Source organism: Theropithecus gelada, chromosome 6 (assembly GCF_003255815.1).
Source record: "Theropithecus gelada isolate Dixy chromosome 6, Tgel_1.0, whole genome shotgun sequence".
In the NCBI taxonomy this organism is placed as follows: Eukaryota; Metazoa; Chordata; class Mammalia; order Primates; family Cercopithecidae; genus Theropithecus; species Theropithecus gelada.
Window position 1 is genome coordinate 38,583,209 of NC_037673.1, and position 15,844 is coordinate 38,599,052.

The 15,844-nt window shown below is 35.8% G+C and overlaps 1 protein-coding gene across 3 annotated transcripts in view; it reads right to left on the reverse strand.

Annotated features, from left to right (window-relative positions):
- RICTOR (RPTOR independent companion of MTOR complex 2) overlaps window positions 1-15,844 on the reverse strand; it is a 129,101-nt gene that overhangs the window by 35,894 nt on the left and 77,363 nt on the right. For 2 of the 3 annotated variants that reach the window (XM_025388457.1, XM_025388456.1), the window contains exons 7-10: window positions 15,595-15,721; window positions 8,718-8,887; window positions 5,452-5,519; window positions 2,365-2,432 (exon numbers count right to left, since the gene is read on the reverse strand). In XM_025388457.1, coding sequence (XP_025244242.1) covers window positions 2,365-2,432; window positions 5,452-5,519; window positions 8,718-8,887; window positions 15,595-15,721 — 433 coding nt within the window. The remainder of the gene's footprint in view (window positions 1-2,364; window positions 2,433-5,451; window positions 5,520-8,717; window positions 8,888-15,594; window positions 15,722-15,844) is intronic. The other variant, XM_025388458.1, reaches the window with a different exon arrangement.

The following is a 15,844-nucleotide window of genomic DNA, read 5'->3' on the forward strand; positions in this document are numbered from 1 at the left end:
AATGATGTGTGCATTTCACTCTACATAAATTTACCTCAAATCTCTCCCTCCGAAAACAAATCAGGACCATAAACAAACATCTAATTCTGTTAATAATGTGCATGCTGCAGTGTTCAGGAGTGAAGAGGACTACGTCTGCAACTTCCTTTGAGATATATTAGAATAACATAGATGGACTGATGAATGCCCAGGGGGATGGACAGATGGACAGATACATACTACAGCAAACACAGTAAAATCTAGGTGGAAGTATATGGGTGCTCACTGTATAGTTTTTTCAATTTTTATGTATGTTTCAAATTTTTCATGACATGTTAGAGAAAACATTCTTTAAAATGTCTTATAGGACTCTAAAGTTCCCTGTACTTCTAGCTAAGCATACAGATTATTTATGAACAGTCTCTATGTTCTCTTTAGATTCAGGATCAAAATTCAAATTAAAACATACTAGATAAGCTTATTTGCTTAAAGTATCAAAATAGTATTTCGCAAATTTTGATGTCTGATAGTAGTTTGAGAAATTACAGATAAGATATAGTCTCAAAAGATGGTACTCTGCTAATATGGAAAACAGGCTGTTATCGCATCTCATTTAAAAATGTGTTCTAAAAGATAATTTTTCAGTCAGTTATTTGGAACTGGAAATACATCAAAGAAATAATGTTACAAGTACACAAAAGTTTATTTAACTTATAAACAGTACTACAGAATATAAATATTATTTAGGAAGTTATTTCCATGAGACAAATGCTTTCAATATTTTAACTTGTAATTATGATATTTCTCTTCTTACTTCAATAGAAAGGTAGAAGACTCCCACCCCTCTAAGTTTCCTTCTTTCTTTCTTTTTTTTTTTTTTTTTGAGACGGAGTCTCGCTGTGTCGCCCAGGCTGGAGTGCACTGGCGCAATCTCGGCTCACTGTAACCTCCACTTCCTGGGTTCAAGCGATTCTCCTGCTGCAGCCTCCCAGGTAGCTGGGATTACAGGCGCCCGCCACCACACCCGGCTAATTTTTGTATTTTTAGTAGAGACAGGGTTTTACCATGTTGGCCAGGCTGATCTCGAATCTCTGACCTCAGGTAATCCACCCACCGTGGCTTCCCAAAGTGCTGGGATCACAGGCATGAGCAACCACACCCGGCCCCACCCCTCTAAGTTTCTAATGATGAATCAGTATAAAAGAGCTCCAGGGGAAATTGAAACACAGTAGAAAGAATGTTTAAGAGCAATAAGGAAAGAGACTGGCAGAAACAGAAATCATTACAGGAAGCGTAGAGTCTGTATGTATGAAGAATAAGGAGATAGTAGCTAGGATGCAGGATAGAATTGATTTTTTTGGTAAGATACAAACAGCTCTAATGACAAGGAAGCTGAAGAGTGGTAAAGGAAGATGACTGTAACTACAGAAAACAAAGTATTGGGGAGCTGATGAAGTATTTTTAAAAAGTATGTATGACTGTTGTGTCATCACAGAATCCTATGGTTGTCCATCAGCATAAGGAAAATAGGCATTTATGAGGTATAGAAGGCAGAGCTTTTTACCAAGCTGCTAAGAGAACAGAGAAAATCCCTGGAAACATACTGGTTAGGGGCCAAGTGGCCCTTCCATACAAATGGCTGGAGTAAACATTTGTATGGAAAAGGTATTTGTAAGTTAGGGTTACCTAGGTTCACAGAAATGTTTAGGTGAATTTCCTTTTTTTTTTGGCTTATTGCTACTTCTTTTCCATGCTACCCCTTCACAATAATACAAAATCAAGAAGGAAGAAGATAATCAATACATTCGGTACAAAAGTGATTGCGGTTTTTGCCATTACTCTCAATTACTCTTAACGGCAAAAACCCAATGTTATTAACAACACATTTAATGGTGGTATTATTTTAAAAATAGTATTTACTTTTTATTCCATGGAAAGATAAAACATGTACAATCACTATTCTGAAGAAATTTGGAACTATTAATGACCTATCTTGCTTATTTTGTATTTATGACACTACATTGTACTTTTAAGTAACAAACTTAAGTTACATATACAGCTAACACTCAAGTTTTGTAGGTTATTTTGGTAAAGATCATGCTTAAATTTTTTTTTAATTGCCCAGGTAATCATTAGCACAGTGACTGGCAAATAATTAATAAATATGTGTATACTGATCATAATATTAGCTAATTCCTATTGACTATTACAAATTTTCTTCACCATATTTTAATAATTTTATATGAATTCCTTTGGTTCTAATAATAACACACAAAGTAAGACTAGATTAGCATCTGAATTAGATGCTACAATAATAATTTAACATTTGAAAAAGCAGTCTAGTTTTTCTTCTTGAATGTTATAAAGCAATGTAGAGTAACCTACCTGCCCATGATCGGAATGTTGCTATGATTCCCATTTTACTGGCTAGAAATCGTGCTTCTCTGTCTTCTCTGTTGGGGGTGGGGGGGGCAGGGGGGAGAATCAATGAAATAAAATGTTAAAATGAGTTTTTTCCTGCTACTAAATCATAAGAGCTATCATTAATGTTTAAACATTTACACATAAAATTAAAACAAGACATTAAAAAACACAAAGATCAGCTCTACACTAAAGCAAATCAGCCAATTATAAACTGACTTTGAACTTAAATTCACAACATCATTTAAGTCATAAATTCTGCTTTTCTACTCAGTTCTACATTCCTGCTCTCTCTGAAAGCTACTCGTAGATAAGATTTAATTAAGCATTAAGTCTGCTTAATAAGCATCTGTGGTACTAGGCTGCCCCTTAGCAAAGAAAATTATCACATAAACCTCTTAATTTTAATCACACGCACTCTTTACTTCACAATCTTTGCTCTAAACTTATTTGAACGTTTCCAACAAGCAAGTTCAACAACATATATAGTCACTGAAATGTTATGAAATAACTACATATTAACATCACCAGCTACTTTCTTCCTTGACAATATGTACCCAACTGTGTCCATTATTCATTCCTCTATAATAGTTTTGACAATTAATTAAACAATTGAATTTTTTATATCTGTTAAACATTTTTCATGGTTGGCTTATGGCCAGTTTCAATACTTAATAGCAATTTTGTGTTTCTTTATTCATGTCACTCCAACCGTCATGTCTACCCTGTCGATTGTCCCTTTTTTCCTGTGCCACCTTTTTTTTTTATCTTTCCTGCTTAAATTCTTAATGGTTGTGAGCATACAGAAAATCACAGAACTGGGAAAAACAGCAACAAAAAGTAGAAGGAATAAAGAGCAATGACAGAAAATCTAATTAGATATTAGTGAGCAATTACATAGTCTACAAAAATGGATTGAAAAGCTCAAAGAAAAAGACTAAGCTATGCAGCACCAGTTAAAATGAGAAAATAACAGAAATGAAAATGGGGGCGGGGGTGGCTTGGAAGGGAGAATCAGACACCTGTGTTAAGCTTTCAGCGCTCTTTCTCTTGAAAAAGCTGGTGACATACATAGACTGTCTGGTAATCCATCTCTAACCTATTAAATTTGTAATATTTTAAAAATCAGTCATTTCCCTGTTCCCTGGTCATAATGTACCCTTATTTACAGGCCTGATATCTACCTGCCTATATACTCCAGAAACTCAGAAGAAAGTATAGAATCAAACAGGAAAGGAAGGATTCTGATAGAATAGCTCCACCTTCCCAACTCTAAAAAATATCTAGGTTTGCCTATTGTCCATCATCATATGCAGAATTCTATAAATGGCCCTATCCCAAGATTCCATGACCTGATCTCTGGGTCATGATGAGATATCACTGCTATGACTGTGACTATGTTTATATTATATTGTCTAGTAGAGCATAAGACAGGGTATACATCATATAGCAGGCTTGATCTAATTAGAGAGCTTTCTCTAGCTGTTGGTCAAAGAAAAAGTCAGAGAGGCTGAAGGCCCTAGAAAGATTCCAGCATTGTTGCCTTTGCAGAGGGAGGAGACCACATGCCGAGGAATGTGGGAGGCCTCTAGAAGGTGAAAGTGGCCGCAGCTGACAGCCAGTAAGGAAAAAGGCATAGCAGTTGTGCAGTAGCAAGAAACTAAATTTTCTCAACAATCTGAATGACCTTGGAAATGGATTCTTCACCAGAGCCTCCAGGAAAGAGCTGAGCCAGACTTCTGACCTATCAAACTGTAATCTAATAAACTGGTATTGTTTTAAGCCATCATGCTTATTGTTATTTGGTGTGCAGCAACAGAAAACTCATATACTCTCCGTCAATAAGAGAATGTCTGTATTTTAAAGAAGCCAAAAAAGGGCCTTACAAATTCCAATTCATAACTAAAGTTTGCAAGAATAAGTCTGAGAAGTCTTAGAGGACGTCTACTTGGATCTCTTAGCTTAAAGTAGATCATGGTATGTTAGGGTGTGATAATTGAGTTCACAATGACAGATGTGACTAAAGGTATGAAACCACTATTTTTTTTTTTTTTTGAGACAAGAGTGTCGCTCTGTCGCCTAGGATGGAGTGCAGTGGCACGATCTCAGCTCAATGCAACCTCCGCTTCCCGAGTTCAAGTAATTCTCCTGCCTCAGCCTCCAGAGTAGCTGGGACTACAGGCATATGTCACCATGCCCAGCTAATTGTTTTTGTATTGTTTAGTAGAGACGGGGTTTCACCAGATTGGTCAGGCTGGTCTCAAACTCCTGACCTCAGGCTGTCCACCTGCCTTCCCAAAGTGCTAGGATTACAGAAATCACTATTTTTAACGCAGGGGGAAAAATGAAAAACATTTCCCTGGCAATGTTATAAAATTTAGGGAGGAATTTAAAAACCGATACTATGTATCACAGTAAGTTTATGCGGACAATAAACTAATTGAAGTGCAATAAAGTCTACCAGAAAAACACTAGATAACACATTTAATGGAAATGTGTCATTTGCAAAATCTTTACAGAGTGCTTTATTTGATCCCTAAATTAGTTTAAAGTTATCTCCAAATACCTAGTGAACATGTGCCTTTCTCTCCAAAAACACCCTGAAAATGATACTCTCATTTCTAGATAATAATCTTTACTCTACTCTCATTAATTTCTGTATTAAGCATACTCTCAGAAGTCTACATATTACATCATTCTGCTGACTCAGTAAGTTAAGGTCACTCTTCATTGTACTACTTACTGTTATTTCATTCTTTTAGTTTTTCAATGTAATTATGCTAAAATATATACAATACAAAAATAATGACCTTGGTTTCTGTCACAGTCTACCATATATTTTTTGAAATAAGAAATTATTCTTTACATTTCTCAAAGCTTTAAATTTTTTAAACCACAGTAAATTATGAGAGAAATGCAACATAATTCTATAAAATAAAAAATTTATTTAAACTTGTATTTCTCTGGCTGTACATGCAATCACGCAAACCTAAAAGCTTTAGTATTAACATATACATTATCTAAAAATTATTAGGAACCAATATTACTTACTTGAGCTGTCCTTCAGCTGTATCTGGACTATGTCTGTAGTGAAAATCAGTATAGGGTGCTAAAATTCTCTATTTAAAAAAAAAAAAAAGGAAGAAGAAGAAAAGTCTTTATTTTAAAATGCGTCCTTTCTGTAACAAACTAAAATTCATTCCATTTCTCTCTATCTTTAACGGGTTTACTGCCTGAGGGACTTATTTCTTCTAACTCATCATCGGGGAATATGTTGGGTGATTTTTTTTAATGTACAAATTGAAGTTCTGAACTTTTAAATTGAGGTTTAATATGTATCTAAAACTCATTTTCTCAAACTGAGCACACTCATGTAACTAGTACTAAAGAAAACATCATAGGCATCCTCAAAGCTCTATTATACCTTTGTAGTCACAATCAGTATCTATCCCAAGATAACCATCTTGACTTCTGACGCTATAATTAGTTTTGCCTGTCTTTGAAAATTTAAACAGTTCTATTAATGAACTGCATGTTCCTTTTGTTGCTGGTATAAAGAAAATCCAAATTATTTTTGTGTGTTGTTGCTTGTATTCAGCAACCTTGCTAAAATAACTCATTACTTTAAAACTTAAGAGATGGGATCTTACTCTACTGTGCAGACTAAGGTGTAGTGAGTGGTGTGATCACAGCTTACTGCAACCTTGAATTCCTGGGCTCAAGCAACCCTGCCGCCTTAGGATCCAGAGTAGCTGGGATTACCGGCTACTTTAGAACTACTATATTTTATTAACAACCTTCCCATCTTGTCTTCGGCATTGCTGTGGACATGAATTTTAGTTCTAAATATAATTTAAAATATAAGAGATTAATAATTGCTTTTAACAGTCATGACTCTTAAATTGTCATATATTTACTTTTTCTCGTGCTCTTCATTCCTTCCTGCATTTCTCTGTCTTGGGTCATTTTCCTTTCAACTGAGGATTCCCTTTAGCCTTTCTTTATGTCTCCTTTTGACAACAAATAATATTTATTAATGTATACAGTTTCAGTGACTTAAGAATCTAGGAGACGTTTGGCTATATGGTTATGGCTCAAGGTCTCATAAGATTTCAGTCCAAGTGTTAGCCAAGCCTGTAGTCATCTGAAGGCCTGACTGGAGCTAGAGGATCTGTGTCAAGAAGTGTCACTCACAAGGTGCTGATTGTTGGCAAGAGAGCTCAGTTCCTCCCTATGTATTATCTCATTTGTTTTCTGAGCTTTATAACATGAAGCTTTATCAGTTTTAGAAACAAAGTTTTGGCCACTGTCTCTTTGGATTTTGCTTCTGCCAACTTTTTCTCTCCAAAGACTGCAATTATGTTTTACCCCTTTTGTGCTGTTCAATTTTCTTTCTTTTTTCTCTCTGTGCTTTACTGTGTGTGAATTAACATTATTTTTGTTTTACCCTTGGATATTTTTATTGACTTCTCTTTCAGTTTACTAATAATATCTTCCTGTTCAAATTGAATTTTAATTTCATTGTGCTCTGAATTCCACATATCATATTTTCAGTACTAGAATTTCCATTTGATTCTTTTCACATATCCAATTATATGGTGAAATTCTCCATTATTTCATGTATTTTATTTATCTTCTTGAACAAATTAATTGGGGTTGTTTTAATGTCTTTTTCCTCTATCTGAATTACCTGCAAGCATGTTTCTATGGATTTTTTTTTTCTTTTGGGTTTTCAGTCATACAGTCATGTCTTTTTAAATGACTAATTTCTGACTGAATGTGCACTTTATAAAAGGCTCCACGTGATGTTATCTCCCACTCAAGATGGTTTATTCTTTCCTCTGCTAGACAGGTAGATTAAGGGGACTGATTACCTTATTCTAATGCCCAACTAAGTTAAATTGAGGCTACAATGCAATTTTGGTAAGACTAAGCAGACCTCTGGTTTTCCTGTGTTTGAGGTTTGTTTCATTTATATAAAGGCTTTGCTAATCCACTGTATGATATATAGGAATAAAAACGCAGCTGGCTGGGCATAATGGCTTATACCTGTAAGCCCAGCAGTTTGGGAGGCTGAAGTGGGTGGATTGCATAAGCTCAGGAGTTTAAGACCAGCCTGAGCAACATGGCAAAGTCCTGTCTCTGCAAAATATGCAAAAATTAGCCAGGGGTGGTGGTACATGCCTATAGTCCCAGCTACTCAGGAGGTTGACATGGAAGGATCGCTTGAGTCTGGGAGGTCTAGGCTGCAGTGAGACATGATCGTGCCACTACACTTAAGCCTGGGCAACAGAGTGAGACCCCATCTCAAAACAAAACAAAAAACAAAACACAGAGCCAATACATATTATCTTTTATTCATCTAATTTTAAAATTATAGTTTTCTTACTTGATAAGAAAAAAAATAAAGCTAAACAAATTATAAAATATCAACAGTGCCAGTTTATTCCCATAGGATTCCAATGAATAATGTACTTGAAATCACTTACTATTTTACTAACACTGTTAGTTAATAATATAGGCTGATGTCAATTTTATAACGTGAAGCATTTTTAAAAATAGTCCTGATAAAAACAGAACACTTAAGTTTCAAAAAATGATTTGGAAAAACAAATTAGGGGACAATCAATCATTTATATCACACATGATTTCATACCTAAATACAAACAAATCCGTGATTTAAACTGACTCCAAATATTCAAAAGACAATAATGCAATACATGCACAGGAAGAAACTATAATATAGTGCATAATTCTGTTCCAACCTCCCCTACATACTTTCTTATAAAGAAAAGTATACAGTAGCCTTATTACTTTTGACTAACTGTAATAAACCCTACTTGAATCATAAAAAATTTAAAAGGTATTTACAAAATATACATATACGCTTTCTTTCTAGTAGATATAGTTAGTTGCTAACAAAGTGCTTCCAACTTCAGAAATTTTAGTAGGTTTCATATTGTATAATTAGCGGGAGCTATTCACAATGTACTGACGGCCTTAAAAGCAAATGGTAATCTTAAATAGGTAAATTTCTTACATAACTTTCTTTGTACTCTAATTTGGTTCATAAACTTTTCATATATAATACAAAAATAAAATTTACTTTACACATTGATGAAATATTATTAAGAGTAATGTTTTCAATTCAGTCCAAACTGAATGATCTGTAAAATAGAGCTGGGAACAAATCGGTCTCGGCTAATTTAGGTTTGATAATTAATGTGGTACTGCATCTATAGAATTTAATACTTCAAAGTAAAAGTATACATTTATAATCATATTTTAAAACTAGAAAAGAATATTAAAGTTCCTACCTCTAATTCTACATCTGCTCGCACATACTGTCGAGTCTTTGGATGATTAAGAAGGTGCAAAATTGTAGTAATTAGGGCCTCATTTATTCGACTTAATTGGCAATCGATCACATTTTTCAAGATGGTGTTTAGTCCACCTCGAAGGGCCACCACCTCTGGATTCTGAAGTGCTAAAATAAAAGAGAAAAACTTAACATATTATATTTGGGGTAATTATTAAAAGTAATAAAAAATCTGGGCTTTAAAACTTAATTGCCTTTCTGACTTGAAAAACTTTCTAATAACAACATTTATAAGAACAGGTAGATAAAAGGACAAGTGGATAAAGAGTCACTGAATATACTTCCCCAAAACCTGATTTTTAAAATATCTTTGGATTGTCTTTTCATACCCTTTGTCCATATAATACTGGAATGGCTTTTTTTTCCTATCAATTGCAGGGAGTTCTTTATAAGGTAGGGATATTAGCCATTTATCTGTCTCAAATCTTTCATCTGTGATTTAATTTCAGATTTTGTTTAAAATGGTATATTTCATTTCTCTATATTTTTATTAAACACACACACAGAACACACAGTTTAGTAATTTTGAGCTCAGAAATTTCTTGCTCCAAAGATGTCCACTCAACATACAGAACTCTCATTATCCTAGAAAGATCTCTCACATTACTTTCCAGTGAGTCCTCCTCCACTGCACAGGCCACCACCGTTCTCATTTGTACCCTTACAGATCAGTTGTATCTTCTTAAGAATCAATTTGACAAAGTCAAAAGTACTCCCCAAACACACAAACAAGTCATACACAGTTCTTATAAAATTTGTCTTATATATTTTTTCTACTTTAAATATAGTATTGCTTTTTCTAATTACTGATTATTGCTGAAACACAAAAATCTGTCAAATCTGTTTTCACATAGTCCTACTACCTAAAATTAAGTTGGTTTTCACTTGAGATTTTTTTATATAGAAGATACCATCTACAAAGTAATACTGTCTCCTTTCCAATATATACACATATTTTATTATTTTGGCTAAGTTACAAGGATGTGGTATTTGTAGAAATTCACCATTAAGAATAGCATTGATTGTTGATTTGAGATAAATATTCTTGAATGCTAACAAAGTAGCCTTCTAATTATCTATCTATCTAAGTATATGTGTATCTGTGTACATGTACATAAAATGCTAGTTACATAATAAGAAATTTGTAGGTTTGGTCAGGTGCAGTGGCTCATGCCTGTAATCCCAGCACTTTGGGAGGCTGAGGCGGGTGGATCACAAGGTCAAAAGATGGAGACCATCCTGGCCAACATGGTAAAACCCCGTCTCTACTGAAAATACAAAAAAAAAATTAGCTGGGCGTGCTGGCAGGTGCCTGTAGTCCCAGCTACTTGGGAGGCTGAGGCAGGAGAATTGCTTGAACCCGGGAGGCGGAGGTTGCAGTGAGCCTGAGATCGCGCCACTGCCCCCCACCCTAGTGGCAGAATGAGATTCCATCTCAAAAACAAAAAAAAACAAAAAAAAAAAAAAAGAAAAGAAATTTGTATCTTTTTAATGCTCTAAATCAGATTACACTACGTAAGAATTACCTGTTCTTTTTAAAAAAAACAAAAGTACCTGGATGAGTTTTCTTGAAGCAATTTTTTCATAAATGTTTTCAAATACTTCTATAGCTTTTGAGCTATTTGTATTTTACAATTTGTGAGTAACCAGAAATTAAAATTTATCCTGAAAATCCATTCATTTTATTAAGTTTCCAAATACACATAAAAACTATTCTCTTCATTTCCTTATTAATCTTTTGTATTTCAAACCTTTGGGTTTTCCAAACATTTGTGGATTTTACTTTCTTATTCCAATTAACAATTTAGATTACATAATCTATCTTGTTCATTAATTAAGACTTCTAGTTTTATTGGTTTTTCTCCATCTGCTTAACATGAAATGGACTTTTTTCTTCTTCTCTTGTTTTCTTGAGTTATACTGGCTCACTCATTTATTTTCTGTTTAATTATAATGCACTTTATAACGAAAAATTAACTTTGAGTATAGCTTTCCAGGCACCCAGGCAGTCCTACAGATTGGCACACAGTCAAGTTTTACTATTTTTTTTTTTTTTAAATTTCCCTAATCACAGTTTTGACCCTTGTCTCTAAATCAACAAATATTGTGGTCTTTTTAAAAAATCCTCAATGGTAGGTTTTGGTTCTCTTTTTTTTTTTTTTTAGCTTAAACTTTTGTTATCATTTATCATCTCAAGAGGGAATGTAACCAACATCATTCCTACTTTAGGTGGTGGAAAAAATATATTTTCTTGTCACTTAAAATTGTATTTCTTTCATAATAAGTGAGGCTGAACATTTAAAATATGTTGTTGTTGGTTTTTTTTTTTTTTTTTTTTGGATATACACTCAAGCTCTATCACCCAGGCTGGAGTGCAGTGGCGTGATCTTGGCTTACCACAACCTCCGCCTCCTGGGTTCAAGCGATTCTCCTGCTTCAGCCTCCTGAGTAGCTGGGGCTACAGGCGTGGCCTTTTTTTTTTTTTTTAAAGTAGAGACGGGGTTTCTCCATGTTGGTTGGCCAGGATGGTCTCGATCTCTTGACCTCGCGATCCGCCCACCTTGGCCTCACAAAGGTGCTGGGATTACAGGTGCGAGCCACCACGCCTGGCCTAGAGTTTATTATTATTAGGCATAATGGATTGTTTACTGTTTTTAACCCACATCAAGAATGATATGGTTTGGCTCTGTGTCCCACCCAAATCTCATCTCAAACTGGACCCATGTGTCGAGGAAGGGACCTGGTGGGAGGTGACTAGATTATGGGGCAGTTTTCTCCATGCTACTCTCGTGACAGTGAATCTCACGAGATCTGAAGGTTTAAAAGTGGCACTTCCCCTTCGCTCTTTCTCCTGCTGCTATGTAAGACATGCCTCACTTCCATTGCCTTCTGCCACAATTTCAAGTTTCCTGAGGCCTCCCAAGTCATGCAAAACTGTGAGTCAAATAAACCTTTTTTCTTCATAAATTACCCAGTCTCAGGTAGTTCTTCATAATAGTGTGAAAATGAACTAATACAAACATACAGAATAACTAATGTTAGACAGCCAGACTACAGATTCTATTATATAATATTACTGGAATTTAGACAATTCCTATGCTAACTTAATGATGAAGAAAAGTTTAAAATTTATAGAATTTTAATGTCACATTGAAATTTTTTGTTAAATCACAAGTTCTCTACTTCCCTACCAGAAATGTGCTTTTTCATATTTTTTGTAACAATAAAGAATTCATGTATTAAAGGCCTTAAAAATGTTATATATCCAATCATGTCATCTGCAAACAGAGACGATTTGACGACTTCTCTTCCTATTTGAATACCCTTTCTTTCTTTCTCTTGCGTTTGCCCTGGCCAGAACTTCCAATACTATGTTGTATAGGAGTGGTGATAGAAGGCATCTTTTTTTTTTTTTTTTTTTTGAGACGGAGTCTCACTCAGTCGCCCAGGCTGCAGTGCAGTGGCGTGATCTCGGCTCACTGCAAGCTCCGCCTCCCGGGTTCACGCCATTCTCCTGCCTCAGCCTCCCAAGTAGGTGGGACTACAGGCGCCCGCCGCCACGCCCAGCTAATTTTTTGCATTTTTAGTAAAGACGGGGTTTCACTGTGTTAGCCAGGATGGTCTCAATCTTCTGACCTCGTGATCCACCCGCCTCGGCCTCCCAAAGTGCTAGGATCACAGGTGTGATCTACTGCGCCCGGCCCACAGAGGGCATCTTTGTCTTGTGCCAGTTTTCAAAGGGAATGCTTCCAGCTTTTGCCCATTCAGTATGATATTGACTGTGGATTTGTCATAAATAGCTCTTATTATTTTGTAATACATTCGATCAATACATAGTTTACTGAGAGTTTTTAGCATGAAGGGGTATTGAATATTTTACTGAAGGCCTTTTGTGCATCCATTGAGAAAATCACGTGGATTTTGTCATTGGTTCTGTTTATGTGATGGATTACTTGTACTGATTTGCATATGTTGAACCAGCCTTGCATCCCAGGGATGTGGCCGACTTGATGATGGTGGATAAGCTTTTTGATGTGCTGCTGGATTTGGTTTGCCAGGATTTTACTGAAGATTTTCACATCGATTTTCATCAGGGATATTAGCCTGAAATTTTCTTCTTTTTGTTGTGTCTCTGCCAGGTTTTGGTATCAGGATGGTGCTGGCCTCAAAAAATAATTAGGAAGGAGTTCTACTTTTTCTGTTGTTTGGAATAGTTTCAGAAGGCATGGTACCAGCTCCTCTTTGTACCTCTGGTAGAACTCAGCTGTGAATCCATCTGGTCGTGGGCTTTTATTGGTTGGTAGACTATTAATTACTGCCTCAATTTCAGAACTTGTTATTGGTTTATTCAAGGATTCAACTTCTTCTTGATTTAGTCTTGGGAGGGTGTATGTGTCCGGAATTTATCCATTTCTTCTAGATTTTCTAGTTTATTTGCGTAGAGGTGTTTATATCGTGGGATTGGTGGTGATATCCCCTTTACCATTTTTTTGTTTGCATCTATTTGATTCTTCTCTCTTTTCTTCTTTATTAGTCTGGCTAGTGGTCTAGTGGAGTGTTAAAGTCTCCCACTATTGTTGTGTGGGAGTCTAAGTCTCTTTGTGGGTCTCTAAGAACTTGCTTTATGAATCTGGGTGCTCCTATATTGGTTGCATATATATTTAGGATAGTTAGCTCTTCTTGTTGCTTGGATCCCTTTACCATCATGTAATGCCCTTCTCTGTCGTTTCTGATCTTTGCTGGTTTAAAGTCTATTTTATCAGAGACTAGGACTGCAACCCATGCTTCTTTTGCTTTCCATTTGCTTGGTAAATACTCCCCCATTCCTTTATTTTGAGCTTATGTGTGTCTTTGCACGTGAGATGGGTCTCCTTAGAAAAACCCATCGTCTCAGTGCAAAATCTCCTTAAGCTAATAAGCAACTTCACCAAAGTCTCAGGGTATAAAATCAATGTGCAAAAATCACAAGCATTCCTATACACCAATAATAGACAAACAGAGAGCCAAATCATGAGTGAACTCCCATTAACAACTGCTACAAAGACAATAAAATGCCTAGGAGTACAACTTGCAAGGGAGGTGAAGGACCTCTTCAAGGAGAACTACAAACCACTGCTCAAGGAAATAAGAGACAACACAAACAAATGGAAGAACATTCCATGTTCATGGATAGGAAGAATCAGTATCGTGAAAATGGCCATACTGCCCAAAGTGATTTATAGATTCAATGCTATCCCCATCAAGCTACCACTGACTTTCTTCATAGAATTGGAAAAAACTACTTTAAATTTCATATGGAACCAAAAAAGACCCCATATAGCCAAGATAATCCTAAACAAAAAGAACAAAGCTGGAGGCATCACGCTACCTGACTTCAAGCTATACTACAGGCTACAGTAACCAAAATAGCATGGTACTGGTACCAAAACAAATATACAGACCAATAGAACAGAACAGAGCCCTCAGGATAACGTCACACATCTACAACCATCTGATTTTTGACAAACCTGACAAAAATAAGCAATGGGGAAAGGATTCCCTATTTAAAATTGGTGTTAGGAAAAATGGTTAGCCATATGCAGAAAAATGAAACTGGACCCCCTTTTCACACCTTACACAAAAATTAACTCGAGATGGATTAAAGACCTAAAACCATAAAAACCCTAGAAGAAAACCTAGGTAATACCATTCAGGACATAGGGATGGGCAAAGACCTCATGACTAAAACACCAAAACCAATAGCAACAAAAGCCAAAATTGACAAATGGGATCTAATTAAACTAAAGAGCTTTTGCACATTAAAAGAAACAATCATCAGAGTCAACAGGCAACCTACAGAATGGGAAAAATTTTTTGCAATCTATCCATCTGACAAAGGACTAATATCCAGAATCTACAAGGAACTTAAATTTACAAGTAAAAGACAACCCCATCAAAAAGTGGGCAAAGGATATGAACGGACACTTCTCAAAAGAAGACATTTATGTGGCCAACAAACATATGAAAAAAAGCTCATCACCATTAATCATTAAAGAAATGCAAATCAAAACCACAATGAAATACCATCTCACCCCAGTTAGAATGGCAATCATTAAAGAGTCAGGAACCAACAGATGCTACAGAGGATATGAAGAAATAGGAACACTTTCACACTGTTGGTGGGAGTGTAAATTAGTTCAACCACTGTGGAAGAAGAGTGTGGCAATTCCTCAAGTATCTAGAACCAGAAATACCATTTGACCCAGCAATCCCATTATTGGGTATATTTACAACTCGTTGTACTATAAAGACACATGCACACATATGTTTATTGTAGCACTGTTCACAATAGAAAAGGCTTGGAACCACCCCAAATGCCCATCAATGACAGACTGGATAAAGAAAATGTGGCACATATACACCATGGAATACTATGCAGCCATTAAAAAAGGATGAGTTCATGTCATTTGCAGGGACATGGATGACGCTGGAAACTATCATTCTCAGCAAAATAACACAGGGGCAGAAAACTAAACACTGCATGTTCTCACTCATAAGTGGGAGTTGAACAATGAGAACATATGAGCACAGGGAGGGGAACATCACACACCGGGGCCTGTCGGGGGGTTAGAAGGAGGATAGCATTAGAAATACCTAATGTAGATGACAAGTTGATGGGTACAGCAAACCACCATGGCACGTGTATACCTATGTAACAAACCTACACATTCTGCACATGTATCCCAGAACTTAAAGTGTAATAAAATATATACATATCAAATGTTAGATATCCTTTCTAAAATATTACATTTTTGTTACTTGAAGAAAATTCTGACCTAGTTCACAGATAATGGCAATGCATGCTCGGACCATTCTGTCTCTTTCTTGAAGTCCATCATTTCCAACTGCAATTAATGAGTTGGTTACAGAACTAGGAAACAAGGAAGCATTCACAGTAATCATCTGTAACAGAAGGAATCAGAAAAAGAAGTTACTTTAGTAACACATTTCTTAAACCTATTTTGTCCAAACTGAAATAGTTAATAACATAGAATAAGATCCAGAATAAGATCTAGGTACCAATTT